General features: G+C 41.9%; 1 protein-coding gene across 1 annotated transcript; it reads left to right on the top strand.

The window, feature by feature from the left end:
* The first annotated feature begins 429 nt into the window (after positions 1-429).
* rpa1 (replication protein A1) lies at positions 430-24,220 on the top strand. The gene is made up of 17 exons (XM_034604676.1): positions 430-616; positions 965-1,012; positions 1,487-1,565; positions 2,151-2,259; positions 2,371-2,466; positions 2,636-2,703; positions 3,806-3,920; positions 5,161-5,263; positions 5,367-5,435; positions 5,758-5,950; positions 7,184-7,320; positions 8,857-9,005; positions 15,910-16,039; positions 18,770-18,946; positions 20,105-20,212; positions 20,507-20,593; positions 23,953-24,220. Exons 1-17 carry the CDS (start codon positions 587-589, stop codon positions 24,055-24,057), a joined length of 1,803 nt encoding a protein of 600 aa, XP_034460567.1. The 5' UTR covers positions 430-586; the 3' UTR covers positions 24,058-24,220.

A 24,220-nucleotide genomic window follows, 5' to 3' on the forward strand; every position in this document is an offset into this window, starting at 1 on the left:
ACTCAGCTTAGCATAAGCGTTCAAATGTGTGTATATTAGCACGATAGCAACAAATAATTAAATTGAAGCATTCACTTTACCATAAGTGGAAATGCATTGATTTGAAAATAAGAAATGTTCAATTTAAGGAATACAAATATACAAAACAGCAGACATGTACTCTTACATATGGGCAGAGGCTAATTTAAATAGATAAATAACAGAAAATCTGTTGAACACTAAAGTAAGATAACAAAAAAAGAATGGAATATAATACCCATGTTATTAGAAAATAAATATAGTTATTAGAAAATAAATATATATGTATATAATAATAATGATTATATAATATAATATTGTCTTTATAAATAATATATATACAGTTTTTAACCAGACCCTCAGTCTCTGCGTCTGTTTCACTGCGTGCAGACGTCAGATCAGTGACCGGAAGCGGAAGCTGCAGGACGTTTGGCGCGTTTGTCGAAGCTGTTGGCGCCACCGACACAACTCACGCATCATCGTCAGTGCAGGAAGTGAACTGTTCACCGAGCCGCGAGTATTCCTGTAAATTCGTCTTTTTTCGGTGCTAAACCTCCACTTCGCGGACATGGCGCAGCTCACTGAGGGAGCCATCGAGGTGAGGTCCCTGCTAGCAGCTGGAAACATGGCTCTGAATAAAGAAACGTAAAACTGAAAGATGGCCTGGTCCAGGTTCTTACTGTCTTTGTTCAGCTGCAGGAGCTAACTGTCGTTTGTTGACAAGCCTCACCGTCTGTAATGTCAATGTAAAGCATTAGCTTAGATGCTAACTTTTGTTTGTTATTTAAACGTTAGGCGGCGTTTTATTGTCAAACTGAGCTTTAGTGCTAGTTTCATATATGATATTGATGAAAATAGTTTTTGTCGTCATGTGTAGAGAGAAAGAAACGTCATGCTAGTGTCTCAAAGTGATGATTTGACGTCTTGTAACATCTTGTGTTTCCAGACTCTGTCAAATGGCTCAGGAGTCAACGACGCTGTGCTTCAGCTGGTGGTGAGTGATTCATAAAACCAGCACCTCACATTGTTTCCTCCGCCGATTTGTGACATCACTGCAGCTCCTCCTGTACGTGGTGACAACACACGCTCAGATAATCAGGTTACAGCAAAGTGTAGCTGCATCATTTATTTTCTTCAGGGTGCAACAGCTGCTGGGAAATTATGTATAGCTTTTAATTCGAGATGATACAATATGCAGCAGGTTCAGGTTGGACTGTGTCACTTTGCACAAGATCATCAACAACAGGGATGAAGGAAACATGATGCTGCAAACTGTAGGAGACACTCAGCCGCTGCAGGTTTATTCACAAAAACAAAACAAGAAATGTTGAGTTTGTGTCGTACATCAAAACTAAAGGAAAGGAGCCCACTTATAGGATGAAGAACCACAAGATCAGAGACGAGCAATAGATGGGAAGTGAAACATTTCAAACTATTGAGCAGTGTCGCTTGTTTTGTCTCTTTTCAGAACATCCGCAAGATCGAAGGGGGAAGTGGTCCAGCTCGCTTTCGGGTGATGATGAGTGATGGGCTGCACACTCTGTCCTGTGAGTTTGGATTCACTGACTGATTCAGATTTCATTTTCCAATGTGTATCGTTTATTTTGTCATTCATTCATTCAAACCTTAGATATTTAGGCAAAGGCTAATGCAAGTAATCCTCCTTTTTCAAGAATGCCCTGGTTACAATACAAATTCACAATGTAGGAAACAATCATTCACAAAATCCAAAGACAACTATGAACATAATGTAGGATACTGTTTAACTTCATAAAAACAGTAAATGTATTTAAAGGTTAATTTTACTGAAAGAGATTGTGAACAATTAAATAGTGATTATCTGATGCTATCGTTCTCTTTTCAGTTTGTTGTCATGTGTGGAGCATGACATTTAAAAGCCAATATCTCAATCTCAGTGCTAACATTTATTTTAGCAGTGCCACACACATATATATATATATATATATATATATATATATATATATAAATATAAAGGATGCCAAAGATCTGACAGTGAATCGTCCCGTTTCTGTACTTTTAACAATTAAATTTAAAGCTAATTGTAGGGTGGGCGTTCAGAGCCCCTGAGATGAATCGAGCTGTGTGACCCTGACTCTCTGCTCCCTTTGCAGCTTTCATGCTCTCCACCCAGCTGAACTGCATGGCCGAGGACAACAGACTGGCCCCCAACTGCATCTGTATCCTGAAGAGGCACGTGACCAATAATCTAAAGGATGGACGGTAAGTCATTTTTAATAGATGTGCAGTTTTATTTTTTAATTCCTATTTTTGCAAGAAATTTAAGATTTGTACAAAGGTTTCTTTGTCGTTCATGGACATTACTGATTACAGGCGCGTGGTGATCATTTTGGAAATTGAAGTCATAAAGTCTGCTGATGAGGTTGATGGGAAAATAGGAGACCCTACTCCATACACAGAGGGTAAGGCTTCAAGACACTGCTCTTAATAATAAGTGCTATCTACAGATTCATTTATCTTAAAGCAGCGCTAAATGAATAAGCTGAGGAGCTGATATTCTGATATACAATACATTAACTATACATATAAGGTTTTACTGCCAATGGAGCCATTGCTGATGTCAAATCCTCTTTGTAGGTAAAGGCCAGCAGTCGGCTCCAAACACCGAGCCCCGTCCTCCACTGCTGCAACAAAATAGAAATGAAGGTGAGAGCCTGTTATTTTAGCTCTTGAACGTGAATTAAAATGGACGACAATGGTCAGAATTCAAATTTTTGTGGAAAAACACTTTCATAGCCGAGTGACTTCATAAAGTCCCACCAGATGGCAGTATTTCTCTACTGCTTTTTGCAATTTGGTGCAAGTGATTGTGACGAAACCTTTTCATTTTTAGCTCTCAAGTGTTATTGACACTCACAGTTGATGAGTGTCTCTGCCTGTTGTTGTTTTTATTTACATTTTACAAACACAGTAGAACACACAAACTCTTGAGCACCACTGACCTCCAGGAGAGTTTATATCAACTCTGTGAACATACAGATGTATTTATGCTGTTGGGTGTTAAGTGTAAGCAGTGGATCACAGCATAGTAAATAACCTGGACGAGGAGAGATGTGCAATCCGTCTGTCAGAAGGGTTTTTGCTATCTTCTAGTTTCCGTCATAGCAGGTATTCATCCCGCTAATCTACCGTGTGGGAATTGAGGTTGTGGCAAGCACCCTCCTCATCAGCACAGTCATTGTTCATTTCTCTGTGTGCGCTGCTTGATCTGGGGGCTTAATTACCAGAAGTGCAGTGGTTGGCAAAGCGGAAGGACTTAAGTGGACACTTTGAACTTTAATCCTCCGCGTGAGACGCACACAAATCAAATGTGCAGCGCTTGTTCAAACAGAAAAATCTCAAAGTCAGGCAGCAGCGCTCTCCTGGGGAAGAGCAGCTCCAGTTTGTTGTAGCATTTCACACTCTGCCCCGATTCTGTGAAATGTGAGTCATCCTTCTCACCCAAGCGCGGGATCACACGTCTCCACCAACCGGGTTTGACGAGATTTTTTGTTTTCCGTTAGTCATTCATCCTGTTAGGTTCAAGTTGACGGTTATGAATTTACTTAAAGTCCTTAGGTTTTTTTGTTTCTTTGAAGAAACTTCCCTCATGAAGTGAGATAATTACAATGATCACAGTTGCAATCCAAAGAAATTGGATTTATGTAATTCATCTGTGATGAATAATGTATGTCTCCCTTCCCTCTCTCTTGACTTCTTTCCATCACCGCGCTTCATGGATCATTTATTTCTTGCTTCGCTCCCCCAGCAATGAACAGAGGTTCCAATAGAGACTTTGGGAAGAAGGCATCTGCTGTGCCCAGCACTCCAGGGGGCAGCTCCAAAATTGTACCCATCGCCAGCCTCAACCCGTACCAGTCCAAGTGAGTATTCTACATCCTGTCAAAGCTTGTACGTTTGGAGCAGTAACGACACATTGCTGCATTACATTAATGCAGTAAAAAGAAATTACAACGAGGGACTAAGCACCAACGAGACCTGGGTGAGGTGTTAAAATATAAATAATTAAATTAAATGTTATACTCTAGTCCTGCCACAGATACAATGTGCCACTGAATCAGTTCTGGTCATTGCAAAGCCGTAGTTTTTTAATGTGGTATGAGATTCTATTCCACTGGAAGTAGTAGTGGAGATATTGAGGTGCTGGTGTATGTCGTCTGATAATTAACAAAGAGATTGAACAGAAACATGAAATTTGTGATGAGATGTCAGTGCTTAGTTTTTTCAGTTAATGAACTCTGAAAGTTTTTATGTTTTCAACTTAACTTTTAACTGTCCTCAAAGATGCAAATGTCCTGCTTCATAAAAATCTATGTAACAGCCAGGTTTTCAAACAAAATAATCTTTTATATTTAATGTCAAAAAACTAATTTCAATTAGACCTTCACCAATACTGGGTTTGATTCATATAAACATATGTTGAATTGGAAAGGCAAAAATGATGGGATCTTTGTTTATTAACTTTGCAGCAATGTATTTCACAAACTAGTTAGCGACTTGCTGTGCAGCCGCAGCTTGACTCTGCAGCACCATCTGCTCAGCAGTGATGAGCACTCTGCTACATGTGCTGCAGACAGCGCTGACAGAGTAGCGGAGCGTGCGCTGCTGGACAAACTATGCGATGACACCGTTTGTAAATCACCCCGAAAATCCTTTTCTGCGTTGTGATCTGGAGAAAGTTTTCATATTGGACAAAATGTAATCTGATACCGAGATGTTGGGCTCTAGTTTGACATGAATCACGAGAGCGCAAGTGATAAAAACGGAGCCACAGTTGGACCATAAAGGTTTTCTCACAGAGGTTAAAATGCCAAATACATCTTACCAATTGAAGAACAACAGTGCAGGACTCATACAGAATAAGATTTATTAGCCATTTTGGAAGTCATTGGCCAAACCTGCACTTTTCTTCCCCACGAGTGATCCTGTTGCAGAGATGGCAAGTAAATGGTAAAGATCACTGTACCAAGGGCCACTAGGGGCATGTTATTGAAAGGTTGAGTTTGTGAATTAATCAACAAAAAATGTGCAGGTGTAATTTCTCTGCTCTGAAAATGAGGCAACGGTGACACGAGTAACTTGAGCCTCGTCTGCGTGTGATAGGTGGACCATCCGTGCCCGTGTAACCAACAAGGGCAGCATCCGAACATGGAGCAACTCTCGCGGTGACGGCAAACTCTTCTCCATGGAGCTCGTGGATGAGAGCGTGAGTGTCACATCTTCACGTTATGCAAATAAATGACAACGTCCTGGACATCCTGTGTTGTGCACGTCCTAACTTTAATTTCAAATGCTTTATTTGACGACAGGGGGAGATACGAGTGACTGGTTTCAACCAAGAGGTGGACAAGTTCTACAGCCTGGCTGAGGTCGGCAAGGTGAGATGTTGCTGCAGATAAAGCTTCAGGGTGTCCCGGTGATCTGGCCAAACTTTCTTTCACTGTGCCGTCAACGAGCGATTTGGCCACAGACTATTCTATCAACAGCTGCCAGCACTTTGTGAGTTAAAACCACAGAGACTATGAATGAGTCATCTGGCTGCACTGTACCCATACAATAAGCAGCTTATGATCATCTGCCAGCCTGTGTTGATCCCCCCCGACTGTCTGAAGTCGTATCTTGTTTGCACCATTCAGTCAGGTGAAACGCTCGCCCTGATCTCTGATTAACACGTGCTTCATCTGTGTGCGTGTGTGCCAGGTCTACTACATCTCCAAGGCCTCCCTGAAGATCGCCAACAAGCAGTACACATCTGTGAAGAATGATTACGAGATGACGCTGAACGGAGAGTCCACCATCATCCCCTGCGAAGACAGCGGCGACGTGCCCATGGTGCAGTGCGAGTTTGTTTCCATCGGTGACCTGGAGAGCAGAGAAAAAGATGCCATCATCGGTAAGGAGCCCCCATCGATTATCTACATTAAAACACATCAGGCAGCTGTGGGGCTTTTCCCAGTTTACAGACTATATTTTGACTCAAAAATGTGTCAAGTAAAGGTTAAGCCTGCCCCGTGAACACGTGCAGCAGCAGCAGCAGACACTGAGAAGCTTGTCACAGCAAAACACAATAAAAATAGTATGTACTGATGTTATGCCTGTGCTCTGCCTGCCCGCAGAGGGGCGCTGCACACAGCTCTACAATGACGCCACATGTTATGTTGTTATGAGACGTGTTGAAAATGTGTCGAGTGTTATGAGTTAATGCCGGCCAAGTAAGACCATGGTGGGCTGCGACCGTCTTGGTAATTAATGGGAAACACTGGCTCCAACATAACAAATGGTTAAGGTCACTCTGACACCACAGAATCTGTTTTTGGCCATAACTCATGACTTCACACACTAATCATGACAAACTTCCCCACGCTTGTCTAATTTGATAAAATGATGAAGTGATTTCACTTGACATCATGCAAAAAAAAATTCTGGTCATTATGCAACACCATAATTCACAGCCAGTGAGATAGGGATCATATTTCCTGCAACCTGACTGATTTTTGGAAGCGAGAAAGTCATTTTTAAGTTTTCATCACAGTTAAATACATTTAAAATCCCTTTACTCTGTGGTGTGGGGGTTTTTAGATGAGTAATGTCGGTGATGCCACTCTTGCACCTTTTACAAATATATGAATCTCTCCCCATTCATTGTGCTTGATTGCATTAGTCAACAAAGTGTGATCGATTAAATATGTTTGTAGAAACAATTAAAGCCTATTTCCTGGGTTCTCTCCTACATTATGGATGTAAGTGGCTGGTGTACAGACTGATGACCTGTATGAAATGAGTGAATTGCTTATTTCCCAAGAGGCAATTTGTGCCTGAAACCATGGGACCTATCGTGACCTGTGGGCGTCAACACCACAATGAATATTTATAATACGTATACATGGATCAGCCACAACATTGAGACCTGGAACTGGTTTTAATGCTGATGCAGATCAGTGTTTATATGGGGCTTGTTTTGAAAGTCGTATTTTATAGTTTCAACTATTTTCACGGCCAAAATTCAAGAGTACACGCATCAGCAGTCACTGTCAATACAGGAAGTGATGCAATCCACAATGTGGATCTGTCAGAGGAGAGAAACTTCAAATCCACCAATAACACAGATTTTGTTTTTTTGATGCAGATGTGATTGGAGTGTGCAAAAAAGTGGACGAGGTGACCCGCCTCACGACAAAGTCCAACAAAGAGGTGTCCAAGAGGACGCTCGATCTGATGGACATGTCTGGCAAGCTGGTGACTGTCACTCTGTGGGGAGAGGAAGTGAGTACAAGCTTGAGATGGAGAATTAAAAATATGTACGTGGTGGAGATGTGGAGCTTTTTAAATGACCGATGAAAAATCAATACCGGCTCCATAATGCATCAGATGTGATGATTCCTTTTGCCTCTCAGAACACCATTAGAAAACAACTGTCTTTGATCTGTGAATTCGTCAAACTCTTAAGAGATTGTTTTTTTTTTTGATGTAAGAGATTTTAAGACTATTTCAGGTTGAATGATTTAAGCCGAACTAAAGCTAAAGCTCACATTCACAACACCTGCAGTACAGAAACCTGTTATAAACTCTACATGTGTGAAGCTTATTATCTTAAGGTTTTGGCGACGGTATGTTACAGAGGGAATTTAATTAAAAAGGTTTTTCAACACGTTTTTTTCCGATCACCGTTCTGCAGTTTCAGAACCGAAGAGGTTTAACCGTGCGCTCCGTGTTTAACGGAGGCAGAAATAGTCGAGTGAATTCCCTGTCACAGGGTGATGAAGTAGCTGCTCCTGCAGTTGACTTTTACCTGTGGCTCAGAGGGACTGTGCTGAGTTTGCCACCATTTCTTTCCACCTGACAAGAAGCACAGTGTTCCCTGTTTGTTTGTTCGACAGTTACCTCTTTTCCAGAGGGACACGCTGAGGTGCATGAGCTGTGTAGTTTTTACAGAACAATGGCAAAACCAAGCAGCAAGTGTCTGAGATATTTTTCCTCGTCTCCGAATGCTTTTCTGTGGCCCCCGCCTCTTTCCATTATTGCTTTTACCTCAGTTTGTGTCCCCAGGTTATTGTAGTGAATAGAAATGAAAAACTATGAAAGCGAAAATCCAAGTAAATAAGTAATTATTGAAAAACAAGTTGACACTAATGTTGGAACTGAACTTGTATATGTGCTCCGAGTTATTGTGTTTGTTAGAAGTGTATAAAGTGATGATTAAAAACATTAGTGTCGTGGTTCTGGGCATAGAAATGTTTGTCTTTTGTGCAGGTAATCAACCTCTTTGTGTAGTTTAAGAAGATATTTCCATGAGTCTCAGCAAATGTTAACATGCTTACATGATAGAGTAAGATAGTGAACATGCTAAACATTATACCTGCTCATTATTAGCATGTTAGCATTGTAATTATTGGCCATAGACTGTTTATCTGGATACAAATAATTGAAACCAAACTTAATATACAAACCATTACCTCCTAAAATGGCAGGAATCATCATCAAAAAATTACTTTAACATGTTAAATGCTTTTTTTGACTTTTTAATTTGGTCCATGTCCTATCCACTAACAAGGTGGAGAACAGGTTTATCACCTGAACTGCAACCAGCCACCAGCCACCATCTTTTTATTCAGTCTGCTATGAGCACTTCTTTCCCCCCAAAAAATTTAACAGCACCACCAGCATATAAAGTCTGCAAATTATTCATCTTTTTATACATAGTACTTGATAAACAAACTGAAGAAATAGAATCCAGTCAAACACAAGTAACACAGTTTAAATCATTGTCTGTGGTTTGTCCTCTTCTGTTTCCTTGTGCAGGCAGAGAAGTTTGATGGCTCTGGACAACCCATCGTGGCCATTAAGGGGGCGAAGGTCTCTGACTACGGAGGCCGCTCCCTCTCAGCATCCTTCAGCAGCACCCTGATGGTCAACCCAGACATCCCTGAGGCGTATAAACTCCGAGGCTGGTGAGCGAGCGCCATAGATAATGTAGTGAAGAAAATTGCTTATATATCATTGGAGTTGTATACTCATGACAAAGTGCTTTTACAGCAGGTGTAAAACATGGGTACACATTTAACATTTAAGGCCACGGGGCTCGTTTTTCCTTTATTTTTCTCCCCGGAAGCCAACTTCTCACACGAAAGTATTGCTGTCGAAATTGAAGAACTCGGAAGGGTTTTAACAGCGCGTTTCCATTTCCCAAGTTGTGAGAGTGCATGCTCTGATTCTCATTATCAAGATTAGCTTTCCCCCATTAGCCACAATGTGTGTGTGGGGGGGTGTACGTCGATGAAGCATTACATATAAATGGAAATCATACTGGATCTGTGGAAAACACTTTTTTACTCCTCATCGCCTTTCCAGATTAAATGAAATCCAGACTCATTTCTGTGTGATTATGTTGATTGTAGGATATTTTTTATCTTGATGCCTGTGTGCGGTTGCGTGGTTTGAGTACATATTCTCTGTCATGTTTGTTTTCCCTTTCCCACATAGAATGATGGGCAAATTATCCAGGATGTCCCTAAAATCAGTGGTTATCTGCACGTGTAGTCATGCGTACGGTGCTACGGCTGAATCTGTCAGAGGAACCGCAGCTACTAGCAGATTCTATTATTCTACAGTAACACAATTAAGACATGTGACTCTATTCCTTGAAGATTTTCTCTTGGCTCGTCTTGCAGAGGAATAGAGAAACATTTAAGACCCAAGCTTTCATCTTTTCTTCGGGGCTCCCGTGCCAGTTCCTCGATTCCTCATTTTCCTAAATTATTTCTTCTCCCTGCTGTATAACATGATCAGAAATAAGTCTGCGCTGTATGTCTTTAATTCCTTTGCACCAGGGGTGTGGATAAGTCTTTTCTTTTTCCCCTCCCTTGTCTATCTTTAAAAGAAAGACCTCACCAAGTCAGTGTGCGGTGTCAAGGTTTATAGAGATGCATTGGGAAAGGGCAGAAAGAACTGACGGTGCTCACATGGACTGAGGTGGAGCGCGGTGATAGTAGCATCCCTCCCGTGTTGTGGCGAACTGATTGACCTGTCCACCCTGGAGATCCAGCAGGTCACGTTTGCCCCTCCTCTGTGACATGAAGGCAGATGTCTGTATCAGTGAGTGAAGATCCAGTTGTTTCTGTCTGAAGGGTTTCATTTATTTACCTCCCAGCACCGCTACCTGCCCTGCACCAATAAGAAAAGGACGGTGAACATTATATACACCAATCATCCACAGAATTAATGCTTAGTCAAGCCATGAAGCGATGTAACATATCTAAAACTACAAAATACCTTTTGAATTCACAGCACTGATAGTTTCAGAACGAGCCGGTTCCAAACAGGCCGCAGATGTACACCAGTCTGCATTAAACATTAGAACCAGTTGCCAGCTTTAATGTTGTGGCTGATCGGTGTGTGTGCTTGATCAGCAGGACTGATCTGCATAATCACAGCAGTGAAATGTGACTCAACCTGGCAGGTGAGAAAGAGGCAGCTCACAGAAATCACTCGTTTGTGCCTCATCAGTCAGACGTCTTCGCTCGCAGTAAATTCCACATGATGGTTTCAGCACCAGGCTCTGGCTTCTGTGAATATTATTTCATGTGGTTTCCCAGAATGCCATTAACTGCAAACTACCATTATTTATTTATTTTACTTTGGTCCTTTTGTTGGTTGGTTGGTTTGTTTCTAAGCAGGATTACACAAAAAACTACCGATCAGATTTCCACGAAACTTGGTGGCAGGATTCAGTACGGATCAAAGAAGAACTCATTAAATTTTGGTGCTGATCCTTATCAGGGGGCAGATCTAGGATTGTTTCACCCCAACTTCTTTAATGATGTGAAATGGGGCATTTTGAAAAACAATTCTTGGATCTTGATGAAAAAATATCAGGCACATTTAGGAAATAGATATCTTTGTTGCAGCTTGATTGAATTTAAGGAGACTGTTTGGCCTTCAAAGCGTTATGTGCTCTACTGAGTGCCATTATAGTTTTATAAGGGGATTATTTTACATTTGGGTAACAATAGAAAAATGCTGTATTATCAGGACCTCTCCTGGGTTTTCTGCTTTCTTCTACCTGAACAACACAAAGTCCTGCACCAGTCTCCTCATCCATGCTGCAGCACAGGCTCTCCACACTTCCCCTGCTCTCTTCTGCTTAATGACAGAAGCGTGTTCGCTCCACTTCCTCCACTAACTTCTCAGTTGGACGCGTGGAGATAATGACCCTTAAATGCTCGTGTTGGTTTATCCTCTGCAGAAGTGTTGGCCCACGCGGGTCCTCTTGGACAGGGAGCTCCTGCAGGTTTGAAGGCGTCCTCTAATGACCAGTTTAAAGTCACAGATGGTGGGAGGCCGGACTTGACTCATAATGCAGATCCAAGTCAGTCATAGTGAGATCCACAGTGAAGACAGGATTGTTATGCAGCGTGTCTGAGAGGTGAGACACAGCCAGCGAAGGGAATAGAGAGAACGGCCTCCTTGTTTATTTATTTTTAGGCTGCATTCCAGAGATGATGCAGTATGTGCTGCTGAGAAGCAAGTTGTCACAGTGTGTTTTCACCGGGAGACTGCGAGCTGCTGTTGTGTTGCTGATAAGCCCGGTTGCCAGGATGGTACCTGTTCACAGAGGTGTGCCTTTTAATTATAGCTCCTTCAGCCGAGATGTGAATATAAGAGAACAAGGAATCAAATGAATTTAACTATTTTTGATCATTCATTTGACTTCTTGCGCAGAAGAACCCCCGAACCTTTTCTCCTCAGCCTCTGTAAAGCTTCTCTGCACATCCATTTCTGCTGAAGCATCTTTGTGTTACTCATGCACAGGTGTCTTCAGTTTAAATTTTATTTTTTTGAAGGAGACCTTGAGGAGTTCCTCAAATGAATCGTCGATCCTTGGTGGGCTGTTGACTCAAACTTCTGCAGCGTAAATGCGGTGCCGCTCAGCACTTTCCAGTGTTTTTCTATGGAGGGCTGAGTAGTTTCCTTTAACGTCGCCCTAATTAATCCTGCAGAGATGAAAATAGCTTTAATTTGCTCAAATAAGAATGCTGCCCTGTGCACTAATTATCCTGATCCTTGGGTTAATCTGGGCTCTTGGTGCATTGTTAGTTTGCAAGTGTTGTGTGCACCAGCCCTCTTTTTTTTAATAAGACTTGACTAGGGCTGCAACAACTAATCAATTAAATAGATTATAAAAATAGTAGGCATCTAAGTGATGAGTCTGGTCTGTTTATAATTTACGGCGCACACACACTGTGGCAGCGTCTCTTAGGTGGGGGCAGTAAACCAGCCAATCCCGTGCCTTGTAAATATAGCAACACATTCAGCAGCACAAGCCGTTTTAACTTTTCTTAACAAAGTTTGACAATCCAGAATTTCATTTTGACTTTTACTGTGACGAGGAATATTTTTTGTTTAAGACGATTTGTCAAAACAGTCATTAATTCTGTATAACCTACTCAAAACTTTCTAGTTCAAGAGATCTTTAATAAGCCTCAATTTAATATACCTGAAATTAAGTTTGATCTTCTGAGAATGGTGGTGTCGATATCATGAATTTGAATTATGAATAGTCAGAATTAAATTGTAGATATCTGAATCAGGAGTTGTCATAATTAAGTTGCAGATATCAGTGTTGACTTGACCCCACCTGCCAACTTAACATTGAATCTACAGTAAATTATCAGTGTAGGAATCACATCCACTCTCGTCCATCTAACTGTGCAGAGGCAGTTGTCCATTAGGTGGCAACAGCACATTGGGAGATGGCGGTGCAGCCTTTTCCCACACATCACTTTTCTGTTAGCAACACTCCGTCAGTTTATTCTTAGTCCTCGATTAGTCTCAGATTCATTTATTTAGTCCAAACTGACATTTTCCCTGTCTTTTCATGAAGCCAGTATTTTCACATACACAGAACACAGAACACATAGTTGGAGCACTAATTAATCAGCTGAGAAGCAAACAAGCTATAATACGGTCGTCTAATGAACATGATGCCTGATGATTTGATTTAATGATGCCTCATTATTTAATTGAATGCAATATTACCATAATGTTTTTGCAGTGTGGTATTGATAGGATAAAGATTTCTTGTCACAAGCAAAATCACTGAGTTATTAGTCACTGACTCGCTGAATGTTTCGAACTAAATTTGGTCTCGTAGGCGTCGGACAAAGTGAAGCATCCTTCAAATCAGCTTCCTGTTAAGGTTGATGTTCTCCTTTTAGTCACGAAGTGTTTTTTTGCTAAATTGTTTCAGCGTTAAATTCATTTATCGATAGAAATTCAATAGAAGAGATGAAATTCAAGCAAAATATTTTGTGGTTGCAGCTTCTCAAATGTAAGGATTAGCTGCTTTTTCTTGTCGTAGATATATAACTGAATATCTTCGGGTTTTCGACAAAATAAGCTCTTTGAAAACCTTTGTTTGGGTTCTGGGAAAGTATATTGAACTTTTTTCCCCTGCAATTTTCTAATATTCTATACACAAAACAAATACAAAAGCAATCAGCAGAACAACTTAAAAAAACACAATATCAAGCCCACTTTTTACATCTCACTTTTATAAAGATTGTTTTTAAGTTCAAAACACTGAGATTAAAGCTACACTTTGCCTTTGAATGTTCACAGAGATGTAAATTGTCGCTTTGTCCCACAGACTAGTATCTTTGTATATTCTTTATATGTTGAGGTAGTCTATTTAAAACACAGTAAAGTAATATGTGAGCAAGGAGTCCAGTTTGCATTAACTGCACCATTTCAACTCCATTTAATCAGAAAAATACTGCAGCACATTAAAAACTTTGCTTCTGTTTTTCCATGATATCATTTCCCTGTGAAGCTCTGTAAAGGACAAAGCCATTAAAATGAAAGCGTTGACTCGTGCATGCAAAATAGTCCTCGTGTGCAGGGATGACATGTAAACGTTTGATTTTAGATTTTTACATAGATGATTTTCCATTTGCAGCCTGTGTGATCCGTCTAATTTAAACATAAATGAAGAGTAAACACGGTGAAATAAACTGTCCGCCTCAACTTCTTTCAAGTTGCTGCCTGTTCCGTATTTGACCACATGTCAGTCACCGGCGGATGTCTCACACATCACGGGGTAATCGTGTTTGTTGTGTGTTTGCCACTCTCAGCTGAGGCATTAGAGCCTTTTGCCTGCAGCTGCAAACAGCATTTCCCATCATCCCTTCTGCCTCCTCCTCTGCCATGTCTATGCTGCTGCCCTGTCCCTGTTCATTGACACACTGACACATGACATGGCGGTGGCATGCTTGTCTGTCACCCCGCAGTTGTCTCTCTAGTTTGTCTCACCGAAGCCGTGCTGCCTCTCTAAGCTGAGATCTGCCTGAGTTCAGTTGACTCACGTTGCACATTCTCTGCCAGATCTAATTTGTCCTCCTTTTGTCTCATCGATCACGATCACTGTCTTCGGTGCCATTTCTGTTTCCTGTGCTCCTCGCTGTCTGCGATGATAAAAACGGCCGCGGCTTTAAAACTGGAGGCCTCTCACTGTTTTCTATCAAATCACAGGCATATTAACACTGTGAAGCCGCGCTCGTCTGCAGTCGTACATTTTCAAAAAGTGATGCTTTTTTAATCACCTCAGCTATGTTGTCACGTCACTTTTCTCCTCTGTGGAACATCTGTCTTAGGGGAGACGTTGAGCCGTGACAGAGAGACGTATCTCCATTAAGTCTGAATTGATTTGTCAGAATACATTTTTTTTCCCCCGAGCTCCTAAGTGGGGGCAGGAACAATTACAGCAAAGCAGCGCAGGTACACTGGTGAGGAATTTGGTGCCACCATAACAAATTGGTCACATTTGTCATTAGTAATGGGAAACTGGCAGCCTCTGCGTTGCTCAGGCCACAGTGTGAACCATTAATGGGGATATTTTCAATTAGTCATGCCTCCAGGAGCAAGGCATTCACTCCCTGTATTTACAACCCGACCTCCCCATTGCGCACCACTTTGCCTTGTGGCCAACAGATTAGTAAGCGTTATTGATTTCTGTAACCATTTTAAACTTTCTCTCCCCCCCCCCCCCCCCCCCCCCCACAACTGCATTTTACCTGCACTCATATGTCTTCTCACTCTACCCCTCTGTCTCTCTTCCCTTTCCCATTGTCTTCCGTGAATTACTGCGACCATCGGGCAAAATATGGGTTTCTAATATCTCCGTAACAGCCCTGACCCTGGCCGGCTCACCGGTCCCACTGCTGTTGATTCATTTCACAAGCCTCTTAGCTCGCCCTGCTCTCGGCTGAGTAACAAATGGAGGCTCTGGCTCAAACAACAACGATCAAGGCTAAACAATATAGCCCTAAACGGATAGCTTGTATTCTACTTATGGAAAGATATGTGAATATGTATTTATAATTCTTATTTTTTTAACTGTCTATCATAAGTAATTTTGTCGTGGCCATGGAATGCTAAATCTGCACACAATTTATACAAAGTTAAAATGATTAGTTGATTATTGGATTTATTTGGCAGCTATTTATTTAGATAATCAAATGATAGATTAACATTTAAATACATTTTAAAGCTTAAAAGGCCAAATTTTCACTTGTTTCTTTTTCTAAAATGTGAAGATTTTCTGATTATCTTCTTCCTCTATGATGCCTAACAAAATAGTTTAGCTTTTGGCTGTTAATTGGACAAAATTAGTGAGATAATCACAGCAACAAGGGAACAGAAAGATTGCTATGCACCTCTAACTATTATCTAGCAATTGCAGAAAACAATCAAGTGAGTTCTGGACAATCTGTAACGAATACTTTTTTTCAGTTAGTGTCTTAAAGCTACACTTGGGTCGAATCAGCAAGTAACTGATATTCTCTTTACTTCACATAGGTACGATAAGGAGGGCCACACCATGGAAGGACAGTCTCTGACGGAGGCTAAAGGTGGCGGCGGGGGTGGAAACACCAACTGGAAGACCCTCTCTGACGTTAAGACCGAGCACCTGGGACACGGAGACAAGGTACGCACACGCTCGGCTTTGCCTTGACGCACTCAAACGTTCCCAGTTATGGTAACCCCAGACATATTGTTATTCAAGGAGGACTCTTTGAAGATATTCAAGGACGAAGGAAAAGGCCCACGTTGAATCCCAAACAACAAATAGAAGCGCCCGCAGTCGAGCTGCATTTGTAATTTACAAACCTCACAGTACACGCTGCAGGTCTATACAGTCCGTCTGCGGTGTAACCTTGTCACTGCTTTTCGACGGGATGACTCTTGATTATCACTGATTGATCAAAATCACCAGGTATGTGTGATGAAAGTTGGATCCCACAAAGACTCCTGATTCTGCTCCTCATTAATCCCACTGCACAGTGAGTGAGTGCTCCGTATATCCCTGAAATTACATATACACTCTATTCTTTGCCCTCTGAAATGAAATAACCGCCTTTAAAATAAGTAAAGTAATATGTATTCTTTAATATCCCTCCTATATTATTACACCGTCGAGGGAACCCGGCTCTCACCAAAGTGTTATGAATCGTCTATGGTGGCTAATTTGACCTGTGCGGAGATATTAACTTGTGTAATTTAACATAATTTAACACATTAGTAATCATCACAGTGTGGTGAGAATATCCCATTAAGCCTAGGACAATTACTAGATGCAAGTGATTATGATAAGGTACCGAGAGGCAGAAGAAAGACAGTTTTGCCGTGTCTGTAAAAGACAAAATGAAGACATCAGAGGTTTAGGACATTTTGTGTTGTCGGAAGCTTAGAGAAGACTTAAGGACCAATTGTGCCTCAGAAAATAAAGACAAATTAAAAAAAATTCAAGTATCAATCAAGAGCAGCAGTTATCTTAAACCCTCAGTTAAGTGAAAAATATGTTTCGGTGAATGAGTAATGTCAGTTTCATTTTTCTTCATGCCCGAGGCTGTGGGTGACCCTGACTTACTTCTGGTGCGTTCCAGTTCTCTCCTCTATGACCAGCTAACGGTTTATTGTGCCTCTTGTCGCCTCCTTTTTAATTGACCTGCTTCAGCTGTTCTGTCATCTGAAGGCCTCCGATAGAGCTTAGGCAGTCACATCCGTTGTTTTTCTTTTCCCTTGTCAAATTTCACCTCCAAATCCTGACTGTAACCATTAGCCCCCTGTCAGGTGAAAGGCTTCTCCTGGCATTAGCTCCCTGCTGCTGCGGAGGCAAAGATTGACCCTGGGCTACAGCGGCTCTCGCTTCTCCTCAGCAAGGCATGTGATGAGGCCTGGTTCTGACAAAGGAGCTGAGCTGAGGCTGTCCTCAACCCCTCTGAGACATCCCATATACAGGGGCACGGAGGGTCAGGCCTCACAAGAACAACCCCCCCGCCCCGCTACCAAAGTCTGTTGCAATTAATTATCCCTGTCACAAAGTCTTTGTGTCACAATCTCAAGTTTCCACATTGCTCCCGTGCCCTCGCTGACAGTATGCAGTCGCCCTCCTCTTGTAGCCTTGACACTTCATTTGGAAAGGCCTATGACGGGAGCGAGAAACAGGCTCCTCCATCCCCCTCCTCCTCCTCCTCCTCGGAGCTGGTCAGTCACGCGCTAATTTGATGAGGTGTTTACTTGATTAATTGAGGTTGATGTCTGGGTTGGTTTGTTTTTAAATCAAAATGGTAATTAAAAAGAGACGGCTCTTCTGTTTCATTTAGTTTCCTGACATTTGTCACACACTCTTTTATCCATCCAACGTGACATGCAGCGTCAGTCGTCCTGTTTTTGAAGTTAATTGGAGTCTAATGTCCTTTCGTGTTCTAATGTTATTGTCCGAGGGATGAAAGAATGGATTTTCATCGTACTTTGGAGGCATGTTTTGTTTTTGAATAAATTGCCTTCTTGTTTATCTCTTCAACGAATGTTAGTGTGAGTGAAAATAAATCAGAATGTCCGACTTTTTTCAGCCCTTTGTAAAAACTGATTACAGCTGCCTGTGGCCTTAAACTGTTCTTCAGAGTCGACATAATTGCATTGACATAGTGGCGTTAATGACTGGTTGATGCTCTTGGACATTAAACTCTGCTCCCTGACTCTGAACAAGCACTTTTAGCCTTTATCAAAACCGGCAGGGGCCAAGTCTTTGTTGTCACAGCCGATGCTGAGATTAGTAGGGGGGGGGCGACTCTGTCTGACTGAAACAATCAGCTGTTAGGGTGAGACAACTATCTGTTTGTGTGCATTAAGTTAAAGTGTTCCACATGAGGAGAGTTAATGTGACTCATCTGTAAACATGTAGAAACTCGTCCTCTCTTCATTACAGCACATATCTTGAGCTTCTTTTTAAAATTCCTCTATTTCTGTCCGATGTGAAATTCATGTCACTTGCCCGGGTGTTTTCCCCCGCTGACCAGGAATGTTCCCTGAAGGCTGTATTACGTGCTCACGGTCACCAAGCTCCCAAAAGCAACAGCCTCCTTGCTGATTTGCATTTGTGTCAGAGCCATTAGGATTCTGGTTGGGGAGTGTAACCTGTGCAATCTACTGCACAGATGTGGCTTTCCCGGCGCTTCACATACTCAACTACACACTGCTGAAAATATCTAATGTTCATTTCATACTGGTTCATTCCTGGTTTTCAACCGCCGACATATTTAGCATAGAAAAAACTAAGTTTGCAAAAAGGAGAGAACTTGTGAGAAGAGCCTTTCAGTAACTATATTTAGCACAGATCTTTTTTTCACGTGTATTTTTTGTTTTGTTTTTTCAGGCAGACTACTACACCTGCATAGCCACCATTGTGTACCTGCGCAAGGAAAACTGCCTGTACCAGGCCTGCTCGAGCCAAGACTGCAACAAAAAAGTGTTGGACCAGCAGAATGGCATGTTCCGCTGTGAGAAGTGTGACAAAGAGTTCCCCAACTTCAAGTACCGCCTCATCCTGTCGGTAAGTAAAACTTCTCATTCTTTTTTTCTTTTTTCAGCTGTTCCACGCACGCACGCACACACACACACACACACACACACACACACACACACACACACACGTGTATTTATATTAAAATGCACATATTTTAAATCCCTGTTATTCCTGCATAGACTTGAACAGATGCGCCTGCTGAGGCTGCGGGTGTCGTCCCTCTAGTCCATCTCATTGCCTCGTCTTTCACCCGACTTACTCTCCCTAGTTGTCTCTCTGTCCTCTGGGACTCGAGCCACTCATTCGCCACATGCATCCCCCCCCTATGGTCCAACATCACCCCATCCTGCTCTGTGTAGTTGAATTTCCTGTGACACAGCATAATGAGGTCTTAATCTTAGATTCTTTACAGTCGAGCTGCGTGGGGTTAATTGCTGCAGCTTTCCATATTGTGCTGTTTGTCATTTTACAGAAATACGCAGCAATAAATAAGTACAGATTCATTTTCTCAGAAATGAATTTAAAAGAAAAACAAGAACTCACTTAGTCAGCATCAGAGCAGTTGCAAGCCTGGCATCTGAAATGAGCGGCTTTTGTTTTGTACCACTCACCAGTCGACATATTGTTATTCCTCGCAAGCTGCAGTATAAGCTGTGAATTTGCTTCCACTGTATGTATCGCAAGTGACTATGTTCTGCCAGCAGAATATAGCCTAATTAGAGGATGTAATTACTTAAGAGTAGAGAGTTGTGTTTTACTTGGTGGGTTGAAGCATCTGGCAACTTCTCTGTCACACACAACGGATCCCTATACAAAATGTATACGAGGGTACATTTGTACATGCAGGATTCTGGATAAAAAGTGGATTTTCTTTCATGCTTAAAATCCTCACGAATCTCACAGTTGTTTTTCAGTGAAAATGTGGGTTTATTTTCCTCACTGCCGGAAGCTGCTGCTCTGCATCACCTGGTTTAACACAAACTTGTAATTTACTCGGGGAGAAAGTAGGAGAACTTGTTTAAATGCAGCTGATGTTTCTATTAGTAATGCAGCAGAATCGTTGTCATTCATAAACGAGATTCCCTTGAATCATATAGACTCATTTTTTTAATATTATTAATTCTGCAAATTTAGTATGCATTAAACTTTTTCTACCTATTAACTCTTTTCTGTTTGCTCCATCAGGCTAACATTGCAGATTATGGAGACAACCAGTGGGTGACTTGCTTCCAGGAGAGTGCAGAGGCCATCCTGGGCCAGAACGCAGCTTACCTGGGGCAGCTCAAGGACTCGGTGAGACTCCCCTTCCTCATATAACACAATGGCCAGAGCGAGAGCTAAAACGTCAGGCTCTGTTCCAGCCAAACATGCACAGACAAATTTGTGTTAAGACACCTACTGTGCTTTGTTCCTTCCGGGAATAATTACTTTGAAAGTCACAGGAGTCGTCTCTGAGAATTCACTTATCAGCCACCCAATATATAACTTGATGAAACTCCCATTTGATTAAAAGACTATATATATATATATATATATATATATATATATACTGCCGGCTCTCATTTGGAATATTTCTCTCACTTTCAGAATGAAACTGCCTTTGATGAAATCTTCCAACAAGCCAACTTCCACACATTTGTCTTCCGCAGCAGAGTGAAGCTAGAAACATATAACGTAAGTACAACAAGAATGGTCATTAGCCTGATGAGATGCCTGCAGGTTTGTTGTCATCCCAGCACGCTTGATCCCCTAAAGCTCCAACCCTCCTTCATTAGCTAAAAAGTAAAAAAGTGGGTCTTTATGTTTTTTTCTGTTGCGTTACTCCCATTCATTAACAAAACCACCCCGGTTAAATTTGAACTGATGCAACCATTTCTCATCTCAAAGAATAATTTGAGTATTTGAACGGTGCACACGCAGATTAGTCGCGTCCACCATTTCCTGTCGGCCACACGGATAGAGGTTCGCTTTGAGGGGAGCACATAAAAGAATTGATTGGGCTGGGACCCTGAGCAGGAAGTCTGGAGCCGAGCCAGGGGCAGCGTCCGCCTTCGACGCACAGAGGAGGCCACTGTGTCCGTCACATTCGGCCCAGCATCCTAACTGCCCGTGGCACGGCTACAAGCTGGTATTGGCTGCTGCCTCGAAACCCCCATATTCCTTCAACAGACACACCTGCAGCCCCCTCTTTCACTTTATTTTCTCCTCCTCAGTGTGACAAGCCAGCCATTGTGGGCGGCTCTCGCTTGTTGTCATGTGTACAATGTTGTATAGGCTGATTGTGGCACAAAGCAGATTCTCAGCAGTGGATGATATTCATCCTTCATGTTTAATCGCAGGCAGACGTCAGTTTTGACAAGAAGTCTCTTACCATGTTTATCAGAAAGGGTGTGAACCTAAAACTGAACTATGTGCCAGATCCGCCCGTTTATCCCGATCCACTGGAAACCGATTGGGTAGATCTGTGTGTAATCCAGCTAATTAACAAACAAACACTGGTGAAAACATGTAATCTTCGTGCTTTGAGGTAATAAAGACCCTGCAGCAGTCACAGGAGGAGTATGATAATTATCTCCTGTAATGAGATTACAGCTCTAAGATACATAGACAGTGCGTTTAAAAAGGTCAGTCTGTGTGCTGGAAACATCCAGATTTTATTTTCATCCACACACACACACACACACACACACACACACACACACACAGCGTTAAAATTGACCCAATTAATCAATTAGTTGGTTGAAATAAAATCAACCAGCATCACTTTCAATAACTGCGTCCTCTCGATGCTGTTGGATCAAAACACCCCATGATTAATTGCAGTTTATCAAAACAAGTGCTGATGAGCAGTTTGTTCGTGTGGGCGTGATGCATAATGTAATTAACACCAATCCAAATCAAAGTCGCATACAGGCCTTGAAAATATTTTGATATCATTGCGATCTTGTTTCCAGCCAATTGTGTTGTCACTCAAAATGTCAGTGATGGATGATTTTGTTCAAGTGGAATCAGGAACGCCTGCTCGTGGCAGTGATATTCAAACTGTTATTAAAGTCTCATTGTTCCTTTAGGTTTGTAATTAGATGCTGAATCTCCACCACGTGTCTGTTTCCACTGTGCGGCTGATATTTCTCACACTGTCCCCATAGATCTGCTCTGTGTGACAATCGCTGATTTATATGATGGCGTCTGTTGCACCTTTCTTAGGTTATAGTGACATATTGACATAGTGACGAGGGTGTGAGTGGAGAGGTGGTTCGTCACACTTTCCCCCCCGAGCACTGCTGGCTCTGTATTTCACCAAAGATCAACCAGTTCCCAGAGCTGAGTAAGAACCGCTGGTGTATCATGTGCCAGGATCAAATATGCAGGTTACACGTGAAACGGGTAATTAAACAGCAAATCGGACAGATTTGTAAGTTGATCACTAGATATTAGTTTATTCCAGTGACTCTTCGTCCCCGCTGCTCTATGTTAAAGTCCGTGTCAGAGATGAAACGCCTTGTTTTGCTCGTATGAAACGGTTATTTTTCTTCTGTGAGCGAACGCGGCAACTTTTAATGTTGTTAGGAAAAGGTCACAGCCGAGCAAATTAATGTGTTGTGCCTCTTGTGCTTTCTTATGTGTGTATGTGCACACTGGGCACAGATGTCAATGTGTGGATCAACAAACAAATGTTGATGAAAAGCTGCTTACGTACAAACACAGCTCGTCTAAACTCAACCGCCGTCGGCACCACGGCTTTCAGGCACGAACCCAGAGTAGAAGAACAGCACTTCAATAATCTTCACCGAGAAATCACCAATTTTGGTTTAAGATAAACTACAGATAAAACTACATTATTTAAAGAAGATGCTTCTGTCAACATCTTCACAGATCAGAATTCTGTTTTATTTCCATATTGGAAACTTTTTATTTCAAAGCTTGTTATTTTTTTATACATATTTAATCTTTTTATTTAAAATGTCCATAATTTTCTCTTGTATCATACAAATGAGGGCACTTATTCAGAGGAAGATGATTTACGTTTCAGCAGCTGGAGAATAATGGAGATAAAATGAGTGTAACCTCTGTTCTAACACAGAGAAAAACGCTACTGGTACTAATGACCTTCCACTGTCTAGACGGCTGTGGAGAAAGTTATGCTTTTAAACGCCGCCTCTATTTTCTTTGTGAAATGTTAATTTGATGAGCGAAAATAATTCGGTGATCCAGTCTAAGCACAAGGGAAAATGTCTGCATCTGTCTCCAGCTGATAATTATTTCACATACTGCAGCGTTTAAACCTCTCACCCAGAATGGGAAAGTGGTCTCTCACTTCACGTCTTTATTTTGGGGGTGATATACTGATTTATAAGGTCTGATGCACTTTCATATATTTACATCGTGTAGCTTGTAAGATCCAGTTTTTAGCCTTGGGGGAATACCACAGGCTAAATGGCTGTTTATTCATTCATGCGTTTTATGTGCTGCATACATACATGTCACTGTTAAACATAGACACAGAATTAAATATGTCAGTCAGTACCCTCACATGTAGTATAAAGGCCTCGCAGTATACTGGTACTGGCAGCGTCTGTGAATTCTGACAGTGTGGCGTTGCCCTAAATCAATCGTGACCACCATGCACACACCGGAAATGACATTTGGAACAAGTGACTGATTGATTGTTTTAATTAGTTGCGTGTGTCTCCTGTGTCATTGCGGCATTGAAAATTAAACAACAATCAGTGTTGACAACGTACTGTCTTTCCTTGGCCGCAGTTTTCACTTATCTTAAAACCCACCGCTGGTCCATGCCCCTCCTCTTTGTAGCCGAGATGGCAGCCGCATCATGTGCGTCCATGTAGTGCGCTGCATGTTGCCGTACACAGTGTGAATGCACTTGTGCACTCAAAATAGCAACGTGTGAGTATGGAAGCGCTCAAATAGCCACACAGCAGGCACGTCCTGTTCCGTGACCCTTGGTTGTGCAGCGAAAGAAAGTGAATGTACGTCATGAGCGGCTTTTCTCTTCTCGTCCTCTCTGACAGGATGAATCCAGAATCAAGGCCACGGTGATGGAGGTGAAGCCCGTCGACCATAAGGAATACTGCAAGAGGTTGATCGTGAACATAAGGAAACTGGCTGCCCAGTAGGAACCTGTGCTCTGTGCTCTGGTTTTGCTTCTGCAAGTTTCTCTTTGTTTCTGTACAGCCAACAAACAGCTCTAAATGTATGAGTTTTTTTTTCTTTTTTGCTTATGAGGCATTTGTTTAGTATCGTTGTGAATTCACGCCTGCGAATGAGTAATCCTCTAAG

Source organism: Hippoglossus hippoglossus, chromosome 13, assembly GCF_009819705.1.
Source record: "Hippoglossus hippoglossus isolate fHipHip1 chromosome 13, fHipHip1.pri, whole genome shotgun sequence".
NCBI lineage: Eukaryota > Metazoa > Chordata > Actinopteri > Pleuronectiformes > Pleuronectidae > Hippoglossus > Hippoglossus hippoglossus.

Excerpts from the sequence above, each read along its gene's own strand:
- rpa1 (XM_034604676.1), top strand. The coding sequence starts at position 587 with ATGGCGCAGCTCACTGAGGGAGCCATCGAG. Across the intron at positions 2,467-2,635 it reads CCATACACAGAGGGTAAGGC|TAAAGGCCAGCAGTCGGCTC; the intron begins TTCAAGACACTG and ends CCTCTTTGTAGG. Across the intron at positions 2,704-3,805 it reads GCAACAAAATAGAAATGAAG|CAATGAACAGAGGTTCCAAT; the intron begins GTGAGAGCCTGT and ends TCGCTCCCCCAG.